Source organism: Megascapheus bottae, chromosome 29, assembly GCF_031878675.1.
Source record: "Megascapheus bottae isolate mThoBot1 chromosome 29, mThoBot2.hap1, whole genome shotgun sequence".
Classification (NCBI taxonomy): Eukaryota; Metazoa; Chordata; class Mammalia; order Rodentia; family Geomyidae; genus Megascapheus; species Megascapheus bottae.
The window spans coordinates 8,563,026-8,585,159 of NC_143537.1; the positions used below are offsets into that span (position 1 = coordinate 8,563,026).

The 22,134-nt window shown below is 50.3% G+C and overlaps 1 protein-coding gene across 2 annotated transcripts in view; it reads left to right on the forward strand.

Annotated features, from left to right (window-relative positions):
• Nucleotides 1-21,752, forward strand: part of Rasgef1c (RasGEF domain family member 1C) — a 36,186-nt gene extending 14,434 nt beyond the window's left edge. For both annotated transcript variants that reach the window (XM_090321058.1, XM_090321057.1), the window contains exons 2-14: nucleotides 7,802-7,984; nucleotides 8,133-8,255; nucleotides 9,396-9,533; nucleotides 13,397-13,597; nucleotides 14,073-14,147; nucleotides 15,833-15,922; nucleotides 16,594-16,696; nucleotides 17,134-17,213; nucleotides 17,294-17,389; nucleotides 17,691-17,786; nucleotides 18,457-18,580; nucleotides 19,864-19,936; nucleotides 20,411-21,752. In XM_090321058.1, the coding sequence (XP_090177184.1) occupies nucleotides 7,808-7,984; nucleotides 8,133-8,255; nucleotides 9,396-9,533; nucleotides 13,397-13,597; nucleotides 14,073-14,147; nucleotides 15,833-15,922; nucleotides 16,594-16,696; nucleotides 17,134-17,213; nucleotides 17,294-17,389; nucleotides 17,691-17,786; nucleotides 18,457-18,580; nucleotides 19,864-19,936; nucleotides 20,411-20,435 (1,401 nt within the window). In that variant the 5' untranslated portion in view covers nucleotides 7,802-7,807 and the 3' untranslated portion in view covers nucleotides 20,436-21,752. The remainder of the gene's footprint in view (nucleotides 1-7,801; nucleotides 7,985-8,132; nucleotides 8,256-9,395; nucleotides 9,534-13,396; nucleotides 13,598-14,072; nucleotides 14,148-15,832; nucleotides 15,923-16,593; nucleotides 16,697-17,133; nucleotides 17,214-17,293; nucleotides 17,390-17,690; nucleotides 17,787-18,456; nucleotides 18,581-19,863; nucleotides 19,937-20,410) is intronic.
• The last annotated feature ends 382 nt before the right edge of the window (nucleotides 21,753-22,134 follow it).

Consider the following 22,134-nt stretch of genomic DNA (forward strand, 5'->3'; position numbering starts at 1 on the left):
AGGGCCCGCTCCTACAGATGGCTCCCCCTTTCCCCCCAAGTCCTCTTCTCAGTGCCCAGCATAGGATACTAAGCCCCCTAAGCTCTTGGGGTATAGAAGCCTCAAAGTCTTGAGAATGGCTTTTCTGCTTCCACATTCTTCTGGGTGCTCCTTTCCTGGAGGGTCCCATGCCTGAGCTGGGGAAAGACCAGGGGATTTCTAGAAAGAGGAACCATAGCTGGTGTCTTACAGAATGGTCTTGTGGTCCTGGGAACTTCTGCCTTCAGCTGGCTCCCCACTCTTTGGAACTGTAGGACCATGCTTTGGAGGGGCTTGGTGAAGCTTGCAGGGCCTCCCCCCCTCCAGGCCCTTACTGGAGACTAAAGGCATAGAGCAGACATGATGACTGCTCATACATCAAGACCTGGGCAGATACAGGAAAACCTCCCAGGCTCAGAGGACAGCAGCCATGAACAGGAAGCTCAACTTGAGGGAAAATTAGCAGCAGCCCTCATGTTCTGCCTGTGGCCCTCCGGACTCAGGACTGATATTTCAGGGGTCTCCTTCTGGGTCCAGACATAGAAGGAGCCAGATGGCCAAGCAGACAGGGGAAGTCAAAGTCTGGGGTCTACCATGCTGAACACATATAGGTGAGGGCCCCCCTGGAAGGTGAGCAGAAGTTTCATCGCGTGCCTTTGAAGGGCTGTGAGAACGGGAGTCTGGGATGGCTGTCTGAAGAAGGCCACTGCTGGTGTGAGCGTCACTCTCGGGGTGCCCCGGGGGGGTGGGTGGCCTGTACCTATGCAGAGCAGGCAGGGCAGGAAGGTACTGGGCCTTGAGGCTGGAGTGGGGGCCATTCAAAGTGAATCTCTGCTGAGGACAATTAGGATGTGCATTCTTAGTGCCTTCACAGTGGCAAATGTGATTTGAACACAATCTGATATTCATTCTCCATGGTAAATAAGGCACTTGTTTTCGTCTCACCAAACATGCCCCTCCACAGCTGCCACCCGGCTGGTCAGCCCTGTGAAAGCAGCCAGGTTGCTGCTGTCACCCTCAGCTGCTGGCCAGACAGTCACTGAGCTTTCTCTTCACTCTTCTGCCACCCTGGCCTCCTCCATCTGCTGCCACCCCCCACCATCGCTCAGTGATGTCATGTATTCATTCATGCACTCATCGTTCAGCCGGCAAGCATCAGTGCTGGGGTACAGTCAGAAGAGGGCTAGGGAAGGTGGCATCCCAGAAGAGCCTGCTGTCCCATGTAGAGGGTACATGACTTTAGATCTGCCTAAATCCTACCAGGAAAATGAAGCCAGGAGGTCAGAAGGACCTCCAAGGGAGGAAGAAATGGAGGAAGAAACCCTCAAAAGAGGGTTTCCAGTAGAACAGCAAGCTCAGAGCTCACAGGCAGGAATGAGCACAAAGCTTTCATTTACTCTGAATAATAAGGCCTATGAGGTTGTGTCCTACCTGTGTGCAAGAGGAAAGGGGGTGGGGTGGACAATGATGCGGCAAGGCAGGAAGGTGGGCAGAGAGCCTAGTGGGCCAGTAGTCGAGTCAGTGTGGGTCATGTGATATGGCCAACCACCGTGCTGAGCAAGTCCCAGCCAAATGCCAGGAGTATTGGCTCACACCCAGTTTGTACTTTCTTAGGCTTTTTAGCCAATCTAACAGAGTGAAAGACCCAGAAATAAGCCTATACACCTACAACCATCTGCTTGTTGACAAAGGAGCCAGAAATATACGTTGGAGGCGGCGGGTTGGGGGGAGAGGTAGCCTTTTCAACAAATGGAAAATTGGACTTCCATATGCGGAAGACTGAAACTGGATCTCTGTTTCTCAATTCAAAGTGGATCAAAGACTTCAATGTAAGACTGGAAACCTACAGAAAGGTGTAGGGGAAACTCTAGAACTTGCCTGCATAGGCAGAAGCTTTCTAAGTAATGATCCAAGAGACAGAATTGATAAGTGAGGCTGCATCAAGCCAAAACACCTCTGCACAGTGAAGGACCCAGTCTAGGACAGCCTAGAGAATGGGAGAAGATAACCCCTCAAAGAATCTATAACTCAATTCCTAGATGAGCAAAGGAACTAAACAGACACTGATCAGAAGAACTCGTGGGAATTTGCCCAAAAGATTGCAAGTCATGTGTGCATATATGTGTGGACACGTATGTATACACATGCATATATATGTACATATGTGTGGGTGTGTACATATACATGTGTATGTGTGTATTCGCACATAATAGAATTTTATTCACTCATCAGGAAGAAAAATATTGTGTCACCTGAAAGGAAATGAATGGAACTAGAAAAATGTCATTTTGAGTGAAGTCACTCAGGCTCAGAGAGACAAGAGGCGCGTGCTTTCTCTTATTTGTGGAACTTAGAGCTAAAATGTAAACCATTCTAGAAGAACACATACAAGGCCTATACACAGGGTCAGACTGACCAAAATGTGGTATACCCCGAGTTTCCTTAGTGTAACTCCTTTGAACAATTAACACAATGAAACCAGGAAGCTGAAATATGTCTGGTTTGAGGGGTTACAACGTGGGAAAGGGTGGGGAAGGGGGTGGACAAATGTAGAGAGGATCAGTGGGTAATGTAATCATAATACTCCATGGACACACATGAAACTTGAGGAGATGGGTGGAATAGATGCAGAACAAGACTGACGGGTGAAATGACAGTGATCAAGATGCATTATATATAGGTGGACATGTTACATTGAAACCCCTTTGTACAACTACTGGAAGATATTATTTTTAATTATTATTATCACTCTTGGTAGAATTGCTGCTGCCCTAAAGATGTCACAGGACATACTGGAAGTTATCATTTTTATTCAGGAATAAATAGAGACTCAAGTCATATAGATTCTTCACACCTGACTCTTGCGGATATATATTTTCCTACGTAGACCAATCTTCTCTTCAGTTACTCCATATTCTTCCTTCCCCCATATGTTTTTGTTCATTAGTCTATTCCTTGGGCTGTTTTCATATTATGCCTTTCCTTTCTGAAATGCTTTGTGTTGTTATTTTGTTGTTGTTTTTTAACTCGGGATCGCAACTACCAAATTGTTGTCTGTTTTTACCTAGCAGTTATTCCACAGGTGGGCTGTTACATTAAGAAGAGTGAATTCATAGCTTGTATTTGTTCTTAAAATTAAATTAATACTTGATAAAAGTTGCTTAGTGATCGGGGCCGGGAGTTTGGCCTAGTGGTAGAGTGCTTGCCTAGCATGCACGAAGACCCAGGTTCGATTCCTCGGTACCCCATATACATAGCAAAAAGCCGGAAGTGGTGCTGAGGCTCAAGTGGTAGAGTGCTGGCCTTGAGAAAGTCCAAGGACAGTGCTCAAGCCCTGAGCCCAAGCCCAGGACTGGCAAAAAAAAAAAAAAAAAAGTTGCTTAGTGATCAAGTTAGTCCTTGATCACTAGTTTGATACCATCTCCATTTTCGATGGAGATGGCTTATACTCTCCATGCCTGTGTAAGGGCTTATAATGAAATAAATTGCTATTTTACATTTTTTAAAAAAGATGGCAAGGGGCCTTACTACTTTCCTACTTTCCTTTCTGTTCTTTCACCATTCAGCCCTAAATCCAGGAAAGCACACTGCAGAGTGGGGTAAGTAAACCCCAACTTTTAAGCAGGAAGAACAAAACAGGGCTGCCTCGGGAAAATAGAAAATACCACACAGATTGTACGAAAGAAGGGATTTGGGAAAGCAATCCCACAAAGTTGTTTATTAACTCCTGAGTTCCACCTTAAGCACATGTGCACAAATCTGGCTTTGATAATGGAGGTACCACAACAGACCAATACCCCGATCTGATTGACTATTAGGCAACAAGTAAATACAACCAATTCGCTTTCTCCTTTCTCCATCCTTTCCATGCCCATAGCCAACTATGCTGAGAGTCCTGGGGAGGAAGCGGCAGCTGAGAAAAGAGAAAAACAGGACCTTTTTAAGAGATGGGCCCCCACCCCCTCTCTCCCAGCCTAGCTACCTTCAGGCACTGCACCCAGTTGCTGATATGTCTCAGTGCCCCCCCACTCTGCCCCAACTCTCAGTTTTCTGTCATCTGCCTTATTGAAACATTTCCCAAATATCACCACATGGTGTTATACTGTAAATAAAGATGCTATAAATATGTATGTGAATATTAGCAGAGCAAGGAAAGTGCCCTAAAAGCACTTGTAGGAAGAATTTATTAATCCATTCTAGGGACTAGCCTGTCTCTTAGAGGCAGGTTCTTAAGCAGTGTGTAGATTGTTGCTGGAGTGAGACCCTTATCCACACACATATTGTACTCATTGTGTACTGATTTATTGCATATTTCTAAGCTTTAAAGGCATTTTTAAAAGCTTACCAGTGCTGTATCACTGGTGACAGACCCATTATATATGGCTTACCTGAAATGAAGAGCTGTTTGTTGTTGTTTTTTTTCCTTCCCTGAGGTAAAGCTGATATGGATGCTGCCATGTATGAGAGGATGGTAATTAGGATATAAGTCTGGGTGCTGCCAAGTATTGGGGTCTTTGCCTGCTGCCCAGCCAGATGGCATGACCCCCAGGTGGTAAAGCTATGGCTATGTGTGACCCACCTCTCATCCTGTGCTATCTCAGGACTCTGCCAGCCTGTAGGGCATCACAGATTCAAGGTCATCACAAATGACCTTGGATCACAATGATGGATAAAAACCTCCTTTCCTTAGAACTTACCCAGTCTGGGGTTCTATGCTATATTAGCAGCAGCAACAAAAGAATAAGACAGAAGGCAAATGTGTGCCTTGACTGGGGCCTACAGGCCTCTGTGACACCCCTCTTCCCTGCTACTCAGGCCTGATGGAGCCAAGGGCTCCTGGGTAAGGATCAGGATAAGTACTGACCTGAACCACCTAAACCAGAAGAGACCTCAAAGGCAGCATCTCCATTTCAACAGTAACATTCAGTGGGCAAAAATAAATAAATAAATAAATAAATAAATAAATAAAATGCCTTATCCGAATTTAAAACATGTTGACAGAAATTAGATTTGGGAAATAAAATTTAAAAGTTTCCAGAAAATAAAGCACTGAGCTATCACTAATGGAAAATAAGAAATAACTGATCCTTTAGATGAGAACAAGTCCCGGAGGTCCCCCTTCAAAGACCAGAGAAAAATAAGGGGCAGGCACCTCTATAATCCTAGATACTCAGGAGGCTGAAATCTGAGGATTGTGGTTCAAAGCCAGCCCAAGCAAAATATCTATGAGCTCTCTTATCTCCAATTAACCAGCAAAATGTTGGAAGTGGAGCAAAAAAGGCAAGTGATAGCCTGAGGCGCTATGATCAAGCCCTAGTATTTGGCATAAATAATAATAATTATTATTATTATAATTATAATTTTAAAAAGAAATCAGAAATCACCAGTGAAATAATCTGGAAATCTTCCAGCAGTGGTGATGAAATAGTTCATACTAGAGGGTCAGTATTATATATTCCTTGATTTTGATAAATGTATAGGGTGAGTAGCTCTGGGTATAGTGTTATTCATACACAATGCTTTCCCTATTTCCCCATCCCTCCCTCCCTCCCACCTCTGGAAAACACTGCTCTTTTGCTGTCTGATAGATTTGTCTTTTCCAGAATGTCTTGGATGGAATTATGCCATAGGTAGCATCTTTAGAATGGCTTCTTTTACCTAAGAAATACATTTAATCTTCCATCATGGATTGATAGCTCTGGGTGTTGAATGACTTTCCTTTAACAGATGTATCATGTTTTATTTACCCATTTATCAACTGAAATGCATCTTGGTTGACTTTAGTAGTAGTAGTAGTAGTAGTAGTAGTAGTGTGTGTGTGTGTGTGTGTGTGTGTGTGTGTGTGTGTGTGTGTGATTTCTCAGTCTTAATAAGAAAGGAAATTCTGATCCATGCTGTGGGGTGATGAGGATTCAGACATCCGAGGGAGAGAAGCTTGCCTGGCTCACATGCTTTCTGTGTATGGAGTTAGACTCTGGTGCCAGCACTTTGGGTATGACACAGAGCTATCATCACCCACCACAGAGCATCTGCACCCTGTCCCATGTCCTCCTCCACGAGGGCTTCCTACTGGGACATACAGAAGGTAAAAATAAAAAACCATGTCTGTCACTTGGGTCAGCACAGATTGCTGCCCATACCAACATCTGAGTCTTCCCCATGCTGAAATCCATGAGACAGCTGTTCAAAGGGTCTCCTCTGACTCACCTCCCATGTTCCTTCTATCTAGGGTCACTCGGGGAGTGGAAAAGACAGACCCTGGGCCAAGGCCAGGGTCTTCACTGGAGTCAGTGAGAATGGGTTAAGCAAGGAGACTGAGTCCTGAAATTTCCTTATAGTGTGTCACCAAGACTCCAGGATTGAATGTCTAAGGTTTAACTGTTACAGGCTTGGTCAAGACGTGTCCCAGTGAGAGCCCCTCTTCTCCACCTTTCAAGCCATATGTGAACACAGACTCCTCACATGGGGGCATGGATACCAGGCTGTACCAGGCCTGAGAGGAAAGGCACATGGCGAGCTCTCCTCTGACAGCAGGCCCCCAACAGGGCCGACAAGGAGAGTCTGCTGATGCCTACCAGTACCAGTGGCCTTGAAGCGGGGGACACTCCAGCTATGTCTGGAAGGCTGGAGAAATGAGAATGATAGGTCAGCCATCCTGAAGGGGGGAGCAGCCTTGCAGCAGCTCAGAGTTTGGCAAGGTGTTTAGAGGGGGAGAATATGTGGCAGGTGCTCAGGTGTAGATGGAGCATGGGGGTGGGGTGGGAGGGAGGCAAGGGCGGGGCAGGTCAGCTGGTCCAAGTCACATTCTATAACCTGGAATGCCAGGTTTTGACTGTACCCTGACAGAACTCCAATTTAAGTATATAGGATAGAAAAAATTAATGAATCCAGGTGCTGGTGGCTCACGCCTATAATCCTAGCTACTCAGGAGGCTGAGATTTGAAGATCTTGGTTCAAAGCCAGCCCAGGCACAAAAGTCCATGAGACTTATCTTCAATTAACCACTAGAAAACTGGAAGTGGTGCTGTGGTTCAAGGGGTAGAGCACTGGCCTTGAGCTGAAGAGCTCAGGGACAGCACCCAGGCCCAGAGTTCAAGCCCCACAACCGACAAAAAAAAAAAAAATCCATGAGCAGCTTCAAGCATTCCTCAAGAATGTGCCCATTTTCCTAGCCCCTCATTGACAAAATGGTCCCAACAGACAGGAGAAGAGAACCATCGAGTGCCAAAGAAGGTCAGACCCATCTCTGAATCAATCTTTGTGACCAGATGGTCACAAAATGGTGCGTTTGTGGCCAGATGCCAGTGTCACACATCTGTAATCCTAGTTACTCAGGAGACTGAGATCTGAGGATCAAATTTCAAAACCAGCCCAGGCAGGAAAACCTGGGAGACTCTTAGCTCCAACTAACCAACAACAAGCCAGAAGTGGAGCAGAAGTGGTAGAAAGTTAACCATGAGTGGAAAAAAGCTCAGGAACACCATCCAGGCCCTGAGTTCAAATCCCATTAACTGGCACAAGGAAAGAAAAGAGAAAAAGTAAATCGAGAAACAGAGGACAGAGAAGAGATGGCTGGTTCCTGGGGGAAGAGCTGAGAGGTTGTAGGCGGGAACATGGATTCTGGACTGTGGGGTATGAAAGGGGAGGGGCGCCCCTCTCAGGAAGTAATCACTGGACTTAAATGCACAGAAGGGACCGCGGGAATCAGAGTCACCCAACCTGGATCCCAGGAAAGCTGCAGGTCCTGGCTCAGCTTTCTCCCAGCTGCTGCTTTATGTCGCAGGCAGGCATGCCCCGGACGCTGAATGCCTCGGACATGATCACCCAGGACAACCTCCGCCCGTCCCCCGCAGAACCCACCGATGGCGAGCAGGCCGGACAGCCCTTTCTGGACGGAGCTCCATCCTCAGCCTCTCTGGAGACCCTGATTCAACACCTGGTCCCCACAACCGACTACTATCCCGAGGTGGGTGAGCAAACTAACAGGGACAGGAAGGGCTCCCTCTCTACCAGGCAGACAGTATGGCCGGGAGAAGCCTTGAGCCTGGGAAGGCCTGATCTCCATCCAATACCATGATGATCTTATTTATTTTGATATTCCTACCATCCACCAGAAAGCCTATGTCTTCACCTTCCTGTTGAGCTCCCGCCTCTTCATCGAGCCCCGAGAGCTCCTGGCCCGGGTCTGCCACCTGTGCATTGAGCAGCAGCAGCTGGATAAGCCAGTACTGGACAAGGTGAGGAGCTAGGCAGGCTGGAGGCCTCTCAAGGAGGCTTGGTGGTCCCCCATTCCCATGAAAAGGAGCCCCATGTGGTTCCAAGCCTAAAAGGACAGAGCCCCCAAAACCGTATGGGAGCCCTGAAGATTACTGGGGGCTGTTGGGTGTTGGTGGCTCTTGCCTATTGTCCTAGCTCCTCAGGCAGTTGAGATCTAAGGATCAAGGTTCAAAGCCAGCCCAGGCAAGAAAGTCCATGAGATTATCTCCAATAAACCACTCAGAAAAGGCCCAAAGTGGTTCAAGTGGTAGACTGCTAACTTTGAGCTAAAGAAGCTCAGGGATAGCACCTAATTCCTGAGTTCAAGCCCAAGGACTGGCAAAAATAAAAGAGCTCAGTCAACAGGAGACCTTCCACCTGTGACGGGGAAATGGCCCTTCCCCTCTGCTGGCTTTCCTTCCCTCAGCACACTTCCATCACCGTTCCTTCTCTTTGAGGTCCCTTGATGTTCCAGACTTGCAAGTCCTGGGTACAGCACTGAATGTGGTCTTTCCACTCTGGCTTCCACTGTGGTTTCCCCCGGACCTTTCTGCTTTTCTCTGGCTTGCACCCTCAGGGTCACCATCTCCCCTTCCCAATCCACAGAAAAGACCACTCTCCTCTCCAGCCATCCACCAGAAGTCCCAATCTCATTGGCCTAGCTTAGATCACATGTCTATCTGTGAATCCATCATTACACAGAAGGAGCATATGTTAGGCTCTGGTTGGCCAGATTTCATGTGGTTCCACTTTTGGGGTGAAGTCTGGTGCTCCTGCGCCTGGTACACTGGCAAAGAGAGAAAGGGACGTCCTCAAAGGAAAATTAAAACACTGTCACTAAAGAAAGGAAGAAGGGATGCTGGGGATAGGGGACAGACAGACACAAGAGGTGACTGGACCCCCCCCCCCAAATGTGTGTCTGATTCTCTTCTGCTCTCCTGTGGGAAGAAGGGAGCAGTTCCCTGTCCTGTCCCGTTGCCTAGCACTGGAGAGTCCTTCCTTAGCCATCACTGCCTCTTAGGGGTAGCCCAAAGCAGCAGCGCACACAGTGAGGCATTTATGTAGCCCCCATCTCCCTAGCCAACCCCTTGCCCCTTATAGCCCACCTACTTGCCTTACAGGCTCGAGTCCGGAAGTTTGGCCCCAAACTACTCCAGTTGTTGGCTGAGTGGACTGAGACATTCCCACGGGACTTCCAAGAAGAATCAACCATCGGACACCTGACGGACGTGGTGGGCCGCATCGCCCCCTGTGACGAGGTGGGCAGGCCAGGGCAGGAGGCCCCTCACATTTGGGCATCCTCTGGCCCTCATCAGCTCCTTTCCGACCCATCAAGGAACCAGGCACCATAGAGTTGAGGGCACCAGGCCTCTGGTTCCAGGTTTGCTGTCCTGACCCTCGCTCTCCTGACTCACCAGAGAGCCAGAGAAGGAAGACCCACCAGGGATTCATCCATGGACAGGATGTTGGGCTGTGACCCACTGGGCCATCTGCCAGGGCCCATGTCCCAGAAGCCTTGTGCCACGGAGGCTTTCTTTCTCCTGCCCCAACCAGAATGGTCTGGAACTCAGTGCGCCTTGGGCAGGGTGAATCACAAGACCAGTGGTGGAAATAATGACCGCACACTGGGCAGGTCCCAGAGCCCAGCCTCCCCACAGAGGCTGTTAACCCTGCAGGATGGAAGACCCTCCTGCACCTCACACACCACGCAGGGAAACATGGCTCTTACACCTGGTGGCACTAGGGGGGCTGGGGTTCATGTGCCCCTGTATCCCACACCCTCACTTCCCTTATGGCTGGGAAAAGAGGACAAAAATCACCTCCTGGGATTATGACAAGCAGGGAAGGAGGGCCCTGTAAAGGTCAGGTGTCATCCTTTGTCTGGAAGGAGATAAGGGGGTGACTGGAATGTTAGTCGCCCTAGGAGGAATTTGAATATGGCAAGCTGGTAGCTAGTGATGCGCCCCTAGAGTGGGTCTGGACATGGCAGAACTATTTGTCTACAAAATGAAGGAAAATTGCTAAGGCAGGGTAGGCAACAGGAAATCATAATGTCCAGGGCATAACTAAGGCTCAGACAGGGAAGCCCTACTCAGTGGTCATTTCCCATAGCCGCTAGTGTCTGAGATGTTCTGAGGTTAAATAAGGGTCTATTTTCATCACCGTTGTCCTCCCCTTCCTCCCCCTCCCCCTCTCCCTTCTTCCCCTCCCCCTCCCCCTCTTCCCCCTCCCTGTCTTCCTTCTTCCCTTCCCTCTCCCCCTCCTCTCCCTCTCCCCTCCCCTCTTCCTCCTCCCCCTCCCCCTCTTCCTCCTCCCCCTCTTCCTCTTCCTCCTCCCCCTCTTCCTCCTCTTCCCTCCCTCCTCTCTCCTTCCTCCTCTTCCTCCTCTTCAGGCTCCCCAATTCTCTCCTCCTCTACATACCATGATTCAGCTCAGGATTATGACCCTTAGTTTAGGATACAGAAAGAATCCAGTCTGTCTGTGTGGGGAGGGGAGCAGTGGAGGTAGAGAAAGAGGCGGATGTGGCTGACGGATGGATGGATGTAGGGGAGAATGATGTTTGAGTCATTTGCATGGGCAGGTGGATGGCAATGGAAAGAGTAATGGAGAGAGGAGGAAGAAAACTAGGAAAGGCAGATGAATGTTTGGGTGAATAACTGGACGGGGAGGTGGCGAATGGGTAGGCGAGTAGATAAGTATTAGAAAGGAGGGAGGGAGGATGGGTGATAAACTTTTGGGTCTATAGGTGTGTTACTATCTAAAAAGAAGGGTAGACGGTAGCGCTTGGGTGGAGAAGAGGCAAGTACAGGTATATGATGGATGGATGAGTGAGGGTGATGCGGAAGGATGGGTGGGTGGACGGGTGAGAAGAGGGTGGATAGGTAGTGGAGGGTGGGTGGATGCGTGTTAGGGTAGGTGGATGGGTGTTAAAAAGGAGAAGTGATAAATGAGTGAATTGAGTCTGTGGGTAGGTACTGTATAAAGGAAGAGATGAATGATAGCACATGAAGAAACAACAGGAAAGTTCAGGGATGATAGGTGGATGGATGGATGGACAGACGTACTGGAATGACAGGTTTAAATCCTGGGCTAGTTTCCATGGAAAAACCAATGTGGGCAAGCTTGTCAGGGAAACTAGGTTGTGCCTGGCATCAGGGCTGGGGGTTGGGTTGGGGCTGAGCTCCCTGACCCCCATACCCACCAAGCCCAAGCCAGGAGCGCTCCCCTGTATCTTCAGGATATCCAAGTTGCCCTTCTCCAGAAAGCACCCAGTCTACCAAAGACATCCTTTAGATCCTGGCTCTCTACCCAGAATGCACAGAGCACTGAACCAGACGGCTGATGGAGGGCCCTGAGGACCGAGGGGTCTGGATCAGACAGCCTGAGCCCAGGTCCAGTCTTAGGGAGACTGTGTATGGTCTAGGCAAGACACTTTGCCTGCTACACTTTTATTCCTCAATCAGGAAGCCATTCCCACAGCTTGGCATCACAAGTCCCTCAAAGCCACGTGGGCTCTGTTCCTATTTTAGCCCTTAGTAAACTATGTAAACTATGATGAGAAGTGAATTGTTGCCCAAATTCAGGCAAATGAGGACTTTTTTTTTTTAACCCTTCCTTGTTGTTGTTGTTGTGGGGTTTTTGAGGTAATAGGATGTGAACTCAGGGCCTCGGACATGCTTGGCTGATACTTTCCCACTTGAGCCATGCCTTCAGCCCTGATTTTTTTGCCGGTTATTTTGAAAATGGAGTCTAGCAAACTATTCTGCCCGGCTCTGACCTCCAACTGCAATCCTCAAGTCTCCTGAGTCGCTTGAATTGCAGACAATGAGCCCCTGGTGTCCAGATTACTTTTAACTCTTCTGAAATATTTCACACATACCCGAAGAGCAGTCACTACCAACTACTTTGTACCCATCAATTCACTTCCACGGTTATTATTAACACTTTGCCCAACTTGTTTCTTCTTTGCCTTCATACATTTCTCCCTTGCAACAGGTTAGTTGCAGGCAAATCAGTCATTATGTCTTTTCTTATATGTATATATTTCTTCATTATGTTTTAGGGTAGGGACAGTAGGAGGAGGAGGGCTAGCCCTCACATAATGGGTATTTTCAGAGCTGTGTGTCTTTGGGCACATTACTATAAGGGGCTCCCCTTCCGTTGGGTTTAATAGTCACAGCTCCCTGAGGCTGAGAAGCTGGGAAAGCCCAGGTGTCCCTAGAGGAAGGGTATGGCTTTTTGTCTCTGCATCCAGACCAAGGCACAGTGCAAAGCCAGGAATCCATCTGCCCATGCTGAATGGTGAGGGTGTGTACTAAGTAGCAACGGATGAGAAGTGACCTGATGTCCACTGCATGCCCAGAGCTGGCTGGGGGCTGGGGCTACTAATGAAGATGGCAGCAGAGACGTCCCCTCTCCTGCTCTGGTGTCATTCTAGCTGACTAGCAGACAAATTCAGTCATCTTTAACAGTCACAGGGTTGGAGGCGTGGCTCTGTTGGTAGAGTGCTAGCCAGTGAGCAAAAGTAGAAACAGGTACCCAGTTCAAGTCCCAATGTCTGACAAAGGAGGACAAGGAAGAGGAAGAGGAAGAGGAGGAGGAGGAGGAGGAGGAGGAGGAGGAGGAGGAGGAAGAGGAGGAGGAAGGAGAAGAGGTCATCACATAGGGTGACCAGATGAGTAATTCAGGGACAGAGAGCAGAATGGTAAGGGTGGTGCACGGATCACCTAGCTCTGGGCCTGGGAGACACAGGACAGGGAAAAAGTTCTTCCCTCTTCCACTCCTTCCTTTCTCCAAGTCCCTAGCTCGCCCGCCTCTCTGCCCCGCTTACTCCCTTGTCCAGATGGCTGGGTCTGTGTGGTTTTCTCAGCTCCTACCATCATCCTGCAGTCTTCTGCCCTCTCACCTTGTCATACCCCTCCCCCCTCCCATCCCACACATACCTGGTCCTATTTCATGCTAGAGCAGGCACACTTGTTGGGTACCTGGCCTCTTCCAAAGAGGCAAAGCAGTGCTAAGGAACATGGCTGACTTCAGGGCTCAGGAGTCTGACTGGCCACAGCATAGAGATGGAATGCTGGGGTGGGAGTCACCCCTTCATCACGGTCCTGTCCCCACCCAGGCCTACCGAAAGAGGATGCACCAGCTCCTACAGGCTCTGCATCAGAAGCTGGCTGCCCTGGGCCAGGGCCCAGAAGGCCTGCTAGGCCCTGACAAGCCCCTCTCCTACCGGACCAAGCCACCAGCCTCCATCCACAAGGAACTCCTGGCTGTCTGCAGCGACCCCTACACACTGGCCCAGCAGCTGACCCATGTGGAGCTGGTGAGCAGGCAGGGTGGCTCTGTGCCAGACCCCAGTGACAGCAATTGGGAACAACCTCCCCTGCACCCCATAGTTTCAGCCATAACACAGCATCTGGGCCCTTCATAGAAAGGCACCTGTGGAAGTCCCCAGGACGGTCTCCTAGGGTGTATGTGTGAGTGCCACAGCGGGGCTGAAGGTACCAGCCCCTGCCCTGCCTGAGTCTAGGCCTGGAATAGAGGAACTGGATTCAGACTCTGGTGTTGGCACCTCCTGTGCTCCCAGGACTTTCCGGGGCTGGGCCTTAGTTTCCCCATCCAGAGTTCACACACACTGGTCCTCTCCAGCTTTCTATGCTCTTCTTCCTGCTTGTGTTGGGGATGCCTAACCCCTGAGAAGTGGGGTCCACCCAGGACATGAGGGAAGCATGGCGTGGGTTGCTTCCCTTCTGAAATCCACCACCAATGGTGATGACTCCTTTTCCCTTCCTGCACAGGAACGGCTGAGACACATTGGGCCCGAGGAGTTTGTCCAGGCTTTTGTGAACAAGGAACCTCTGGCCAGCACAAAGGTAAAGGCTCCTGGACCGGCTGCCCCACAGTGACCATCACCCCCCAGATCCAGAGGGCATCCACTGGGCAAGTCTGGGGCCATACAGAGCTGGATGAAGGGACTGGGCCAATTCCCTCCCCTCCACGCACACACCCTTTCCACCTCAGACTGTGATACCTCTGAGTGCCAGGGAACCCCAGAGAGCCTGATCAGCAGGGTGGAAGGATAGGTGTGGGGGGCGGGGGAGGCTCCCGGCCTCAAGCACCTAAGGTAGCTCACACCCCTCTGGGCACGGGAACCCTCCCAATGGGTTCTCTGGTGCCTTTGTGGGCGCTGGTGCCCTCCAGCGGCCACTCGGTGAAGTGCAGGCTAGCTTGGCCAGCAAAGCCTAAGGAATGGGTGCATCCCCACAGGTGTGTCTCTGCTGCCACCGACTCCGGTGTAAGAAAGCCAAGGGAGAGGAAGAGGCCCTCAGTTCAACCCCCAGAACCAACACACACACACACACACACACACACACACACAGATGATCCGCAACATGAGATGTACAAATATCAACAACACAATATCACCCATGACTAAATGGCTGTATCTAACACATTCCTGCTCTGTGGGGTTCGCCATGACATTTATGAGCCTAGAACTCAAGACCATGCTTCAGCACCATACTCAGAAGCTCTTGAAGATTTTGAAATTACCCCCTTTCCCCACCCCGCACCGTCCTTGGGAGGGTAAAGAGGGCACAGAGATGGAGGGCAAAGGGTAAGCAAATGCAGCAGTGGCACTTAGTAGACACTGTTGAAAATGAAATATACAAGTTATGAGCAGAGATGGGAGGGAAAACTGGGAGAAGCAAAGAAAGGGGTGACACTGTCCAAAAAGAAATGAACGCATTACCTCACTTATAAAATAACCCCGCTGTATATCACCTTTATAACAATACCAAAAATGTTTAAGTAATTTTTTTCTTTTTAAATGTTTTTGAAATTATCCACCAAAGCACAAAAATGGAGAAAGAGACACTAGCTAGACATTCAAATGATATTTGTTCACAGGGCCCCGGCTAGAAATGCTTAGTTAGGAAGCCAATGGTCCCCTTTCTATATACTTGTACAAATGACTGCAAAAGATACACAATCTATCTATCTTTGTCCTGGGGCTTGAACTCAGGGTCTGGGTCTTGACTCTTGGTCTTCACTCAAGGCTAGCATTCTACAACTTTGAACCATAGTGCCATTTCCAGTTTTCTGGTGGTAATTAGACATCATGGACTTTCCTGCCCTGGCTGGCTTCAAACTGAAATTCTCAGATCTCAGCCTCTTGAGTAGCTAGGGTTACAGGCGTGAGTCACTGGCTCCTGGCTCTTATGTATTTCTTATTAAACTTATTTAGTTCGATATAAAACTTTGAGCCCCCTCACTTGCTAAGTGTAAGCATGCATTCTACCACTGAGCTACATCCCCACTCTTCTCTGGATCTTTTTCTCCCCTGTAGTACTAAGGACTAAAATCAGGAACCATCTATGCACTCCTGCACTTTAAATATATAGGGTAAAAAGGCCAGAAGGATACACGCCAAAACCACTGGTGTTTCCTGGCAGTTTTAAAGTGTTCACGTTGTTCAGATTGTCTATCATGATCATGAACTGACTCTGTTCTAAAATTTGATTGACCCACTCGGCGTGTGCACCCATGTCTTTTCCAGCCCTGTTTCAGTGACAAAACCAACAACCTGGAGGCTTACGTGAAATGGTTCAACAGACTCTGCTACCTTGTGGCAACGGAGATCTGCATGGTGAGAAGAAAGCCAGGGAGGGCAGGACCTGGCATAGCCAAAGCTCATCTGGGGGCTGGAGAGGCCACCACAGTACAAACTGGAAGGATTTCTCCATCTCCAAGTTGGGGCTTGGCTGACACTGCTCCAAGCGACTGGGTTCAGGCCTCTCTTGAAGTGACATTTACCCTGTAGGCAGAGCCTTAAGGATGGACCACAGAGAAAGTCCCACTGTCATGGTACCCCAAGCAATTCCCCTGTCCTAGTCAGCCTGGCTTGTCTCATTTAGTCTTACATAGAATTCAGAGGATGAAGAGACCTAACCTTTACAAATTGAGATGCTGTACTTTAAAGGTTCAGGTCAAGGTCAGGTACCAGTGGCTCACACCTATAATCCCAGCTACTCAGGCTGCTGAGATCTGAGGATTGAGGATCAAAGCCAGCCCAGACCAAGAAACTCAAGAGATTTTCAATCTCCAATTAACCAGCAAAAAATAATGCTAGAACTAGAGGCATGGATCAAGGTATAAAGAAAGAGCCAGCCTTTGGTAAAAAGCCAAATAATAGCTTGAGACTCTGAGTTCAAGCCCCAGTGTGGAGACACATACATGGAGACACACACACACACACAGGGCTGAGCCTGGTGAACCTCAGAGGTCATTGCTGATGCTGCTATGGTACCCTGTTCCCAGCCTGCCAAGAAGAAGCAGAGAGCTCAGGTGATTGAGTTCTTCATCGATGTGGCCCGCGAGTGTTTCAACATTGGCAACTTCAACTCCCTGATGGCCATTATCTGTGAGTGACGACTCCCAGAGAGGTTGAAGCAGACACTTCCTGGCACATGGGGTGCAAGCCCCACCTCTGAGCAGTGGGTGGGTGTAAGATGGGCAGCCTGTAGCCATGTCCTTTTGCAGACAAGCTTAGTCCTCTCTGGGCTTTTGGGAAGGCCTGGTGATATGCACCCAGACCAGAGAATGAGGGGTCCAATGCGGTCTCTGGTCGCAGGAGGGGGTCTGGGTGGTGGAGACAGAGATGGAAGATCCCTACACGTCAGCTAGGCCTATTGGTACAGCCCACCACTCACCCAACTGGTGATCAAAGACCACTGCTGCCGTCGGGGCTGTCTGGGTGGGAGAGCAGGCTGCATCTGCACCTGAACTGGGTGCCTGAAGGAGCAAACAGGACTTCCTAGGCTGGAAGAACCCTTCCAAGCCTGGCCTTCCCTTTTCCAGCCGGAATGAACATGACTCCTGTCTCCAGACTGAAGAAGACTTGGGCCAAGGTGAAGACAGCCAAGTTTTTCATCCTGGAGGTAAACAAGGTGGCTCAGCTCAGGGGTGCCCGTTGGCTACTGGACCAAGCTGCCCCAAATCTTCCCTGTTTTCCTTCCAGCACCAGATGGACCCAACGGGAAACTTCTGTAACTACAGGACAGCCCTGCGAGGGGCGGCTCACCGCTCCCTGACGGCCCACAGCAGTCGGGAGAAGGTACGTGAGAGCCCGGCCGCCATAGCTCCTCCCTTATCCACTTGTGTCAAGTGGGTCACACGCAGTGTACCAGTGTTTCTCTCAAGAGTTTTGTCACAGTGGCAGAAAGCCAGTGCTCACGGCCTTGTCATCGTGAGGCCCTGAGGCCAGCCAGGCTTGTCCTGGGAGGCCCTCTGCCCTCTGCATCCTGGGGCTGCATCAGAGACAGGTTTCTGGGGCAGGTGCCTGCTGGCAAGACTGCTGCAGCACTGGGGCAGCCAGCCGGAGACCCCTGAGGTCTGAGCTCACTTCTCCCTTCCAGATCGTCATTCCCTTCTTCAGCCTGCTCATCAAAGACATCTACTTCCTCAACGAGGGCTGTGCCAACCGCCTTCCCAATGGACATGTCAACTTCGAGGTCAGGGATGGGCTTGTGGGGTGGAGGGAGGGAAGGGTGACACCACCAAAGGAGGCAAGCCGTGTATGTTCCCAGAGGAGGACTGCAGGACCTGAGGTAGCCGACAGGCAGCTCCAGGGCGAGGATTTCATTGTCCTTCCCTGCCCCCCATATCTGCCAGAGGGAGAAGACGGAGGTTCATGCCTGTGTCACTGTGTGCTCCGGGCTGGCTCTTGGGCCAGCCTGGGTGACACAGGTTCATTTTGGAGCCATAAGGAGCACCAGGCCTGTAAGATCTTTTAGACCCCTGGCAAGGTGTTCTGACAGGGGCCGTACAGACACACAGGACATGGGGACCAGAGCAGGGCCCAAAGGAGTTGGGCCCTGGGTGGCAAGAGGGGCAGACGCTCACCACTGTCAGCCTGTGCCCACTCCCCCAGGCAGAGTGAGCCCCTCATTAGGGCTCCCATGTGTTGGAGTGGCTGATGGGCCAAGTAGCAGAGACCAGAAGTGACAGATTCCTATCCCTGGAGGGACGGCTGTCCTCAACACGTCAGTCTCAGAGGGACACTGCCTCAGGTTTCCCCTCAAATCCTTGAAATCACCACACATGATGAGAGAGGCTTTACCAGGGCCACTTTCTCCATCTTCTGGAGCTTCCAGCCACTGGGGCTATCCTTATCTTGTGTAGAAATTTCTGGAACTGGCCAAACAAGTTGGAGAGTTCATCACGTGGAAACAAGTGGAATGTCCTTTTGAGAAAGACCCCAGCATCACCCACTACCTGTACACTGCCCCCATCTTCAGTGAGGACGGTAAGGTGACCCTGCTGGTACTCTGGGGATGGCTGGGTGCCTCTTAAGTTACTGTTTGTGGGCTTCTGCTCTGAGGAGAGAAGGCGATGGTCCCCTGGCTTGCCAGCCACCAGCTCAAGAGCACAGGGGGACAGGGACCTCAAAGACGCCAGAGCCAGACGTCCTCCCAGACACATTTTGGACTTCGTGCATTGGAAGTCAGAACTGTCCAGTATTCCTACCCCACTTGCATCATTAATAAAGCAGGGGTGAGGACAGAGATGACAAGCACTGGGCTGACAACTGTTGGTTCCTCCATGGCACCTGTGCACTTGGGGGGACTTGAGTGTGTTTGTGTGTATGTGTGATATACTGCCATGATGTGAGCCTCTCCTCCGCAGTGCTCTTATTGTCTGCCCTACAGTAAACAAGCATCCCTCTCTGATTGCTCATCAGACACGAACTTGCTTGAGAATTTGCTAGGAGAACAGACCCCAGGATCCACCTTATGGGGCAGTGTGGCCTCATGGTAGCTGCTCTTTCCTTGAAGGTCCCTGCTCAGCCAACAGGGCACCTGGCCACATCACACAGCAAGGGTGTTGCAAAAGGACCTACGGCTACGCTTGGGGAACGTTTACTACCCCACTCGCCAAGAAAACTAGGTGTGTGTGTGTGTGTGTGTGTGTGTACACATATCTCAGTACTAGGGCTTGAACTCAAGGCCTCTTGCTCTCTCTTGGCTTTTTTTACTCAAGGCTGGTGAAGCACCACTTGAGCCATAACTCCACTTCTGGCTTTTTTGCTGGTTAACTGGCGATACGAGCCTTAGATTTCTCTGCCCCCATTGGCTTTCCATCTGGATCCTGCCATCCCAGCCGCCTGAGTAGCTAGAATTGCCAGTATGCGCCATCAGTGCCTGTCAGGAAGGGTCGCTTAAATAAGTGTGACTATACAGTACTGCTGGCTGAGTGTAGACCATCCCTGTGGGCCCAACTTATGCTGACTTGAGTAATTCACAGTGTGGCCCTGGGAAAGGGGGGGAGTTCTCTCACTACCCCCACTTTACAGGTGCACTCAAGTGAGGCTTAGAGAAGGCTTGTTCTAAGGTTTCACAATTGACTACCACTCAGGGAAACTGAGGAAGAAGGTTTCCAGGCTCTCTGCATGTTCTTCTTTCAGCTTTCCACGAAACATCTCCAAACAGAGCATGTGATTCAGAATCAACATGCGGCTCAGGTTCTCTGTGTCGGACAGGATGTCATTGCCAGCCGTGTGTGCATCATGTCGCTTCTTTTCCTGTCTAGGTCTTTATTTGGCTTCCTATGAAAGTGAGAGCCCAGAAAACCAAACAGAAAAAGAGAGGTGGAAATCTCTAAGGTGAGGTTACATTTCCAGGATGGGGCATGGAAAATGGGGTGGGCAGAGGGGGGAGGATCAGAACGGTGGGCACAGGGACAGAGCTGAGAGGGTTCCAGCTGCTTCCTGGGGGCACAGCCCCATGGGTGGGGCAAGACAGAACTGAGGGGAAAGGGATAGGGAGGAGAGGCTGATCTGCCACTCCTCTTGACTGGTGGCTGCCTCCTGTGGATGGTCCTAGGGCTAGGAGCTCTAGCCCAAACACCTGTGGCAGAAAACAGCACACATGCCATCTTGTCTTTGCCTGGCATGTTCACACTGTTGAATGGAGGCTGGCAGTGAGCTGAAGCAGTGGGCTGAGATCTAAGCCCAAAGACTCTGCCTGACAGCCCTATGGTCACCTCTTCACCTCATGCCGAGAAGTGGCCAAGACCAGGAGTGGCCTAACTGCAGGGCAGGCAGGCGCTCTCACCACTCTCATGTTTCAACCTGCAGGTCTTCTATTCTGGGAAAGACCTGAGAAGCCCTGGACTAAAGGAGGAGGGAGAGTTGGAGAAAGCAGAGCCCCCCGCTACAGCCCTGCCTTGGGTGGCCCAGAGGGGTGGAGGCAGAGGCAGCGGCCTCCCTACTTTGCAAACCTAGACCCCCAGGTGGCTTGGCACCTGCCACGATGGCCACATGACACAGGAAACTGTTTGTGGGCCCTCAGAGCCGACAGAGACTCCAGATGTGTGGCTGGCACCTGCTTTGGGGACACTGTGCCTTCAGGACCATGGGAGTCAGGTTGCTGGTCTGTCTGTCTGTCCTGGACAATGACACGGCACTAACCCCCAGAGGGTCAGACAGTTGCAATCTGACGCTCTTGCTGGGTGCCATGGAGGCCAACACCACGGTCTGTCACCAGGTGGCCTGGGGAGCTTGTCCACTGCAGCTGGCATCGCCACATCACATGACGTAAGACGTGTCTGTGCCAGCTCAGAGCCCGCCCAGGCTCCTGTGGTCCTGCTGACGGACGCTGACCCTGGCCTTCCCCGGTGGGCTCGTTTCTGCAGCCCCGATCTCCCTCACTTTCTGGGTCCTGCTGGTATCGGGACCCAGCCATGCCGCAAGTCCTCAGGACCAGCTGGAGAGTCCACAGCGTGTATTCACAATCCCACTAGGTCTCACCTGTGAAGGGCTCCACAGAGCTCCCAGTACAACCACCAGGCTCCCAACATGGGAATCTGTGGGTTATTGGGGTGGGGGCAGCCATGGACACACAACAGCCAAACCGTAGCAGGGTGCTTCCATTAAAACTGTCCATATGTGATTGCTGTGGTGTGGCTATTTGACCCCTAACAATTTATCTCACCGTCTTCACGTGATGTCTGCATGAGGCTATGCGTTGCGGCACTGATAGAAATTGACTGGAAACATCCCAAGTGTCCATAAATAGCAGCTTAAGCCAATGAGTGGCCACACAGCCCTACCTGAGCAGCTGTCATTGTGACACCCACTGGAACAGGCACCTGTGAGTCCATGACAACACACGAGTCTGGGCCCTACCAGCACAATCAAGAGCCACCCCTCCCCTACCAATCCTTCCCATCGCTTAGTAGCACAATCTTGTTCTTGCAGCACCACCAAGAAAAGGAAAATGAATCAAGAAAGGCGATGAGGAGGGAAAATGACAGAAGTCTTGGGGACATGGCAAGGACAATGCAGCAGCAGGGAGAAGAAAAAAAGAGGAAGGAAAACCCAAGCACTCAAGACCTATAATCCTAGCTACTCCAGAGGCTGAGACCTGGAGGATTAAGATTCAAAGCCAGCCAGGATAGGCAAGTCTGAAAGATTCTATCACTAGTTAACCTGCAAAATACAAGAAGGGAGGCATGGCCCAAGTGACAGAACACTATCAATGAACAAGAAAAATAAGCAGAGGCCGGGAGTTAGGCCTAGAGGTAGCGTGCATGAAGACCTGGGTTTGATTCCTTGGTGCCATATGCATAGAAAAGGCTGGAAGTGGTACTGTGGTTCAAGTGTCAGAATTCTAGCCTTGAGAAAGGACAGTGCTCAGGCCCTGAGTTCAAGCCCCAGGACTGGCAAAATAAATAAATAAATAAATAAGCAAAGGCCAAGTCCAACACTTGCCTGAAAGGGCCATGCCAGTTTTATCCACGGCGCTGCAAAGATATAATACACATCTACACACATATCTGCATAGGAATATGTGCATATAC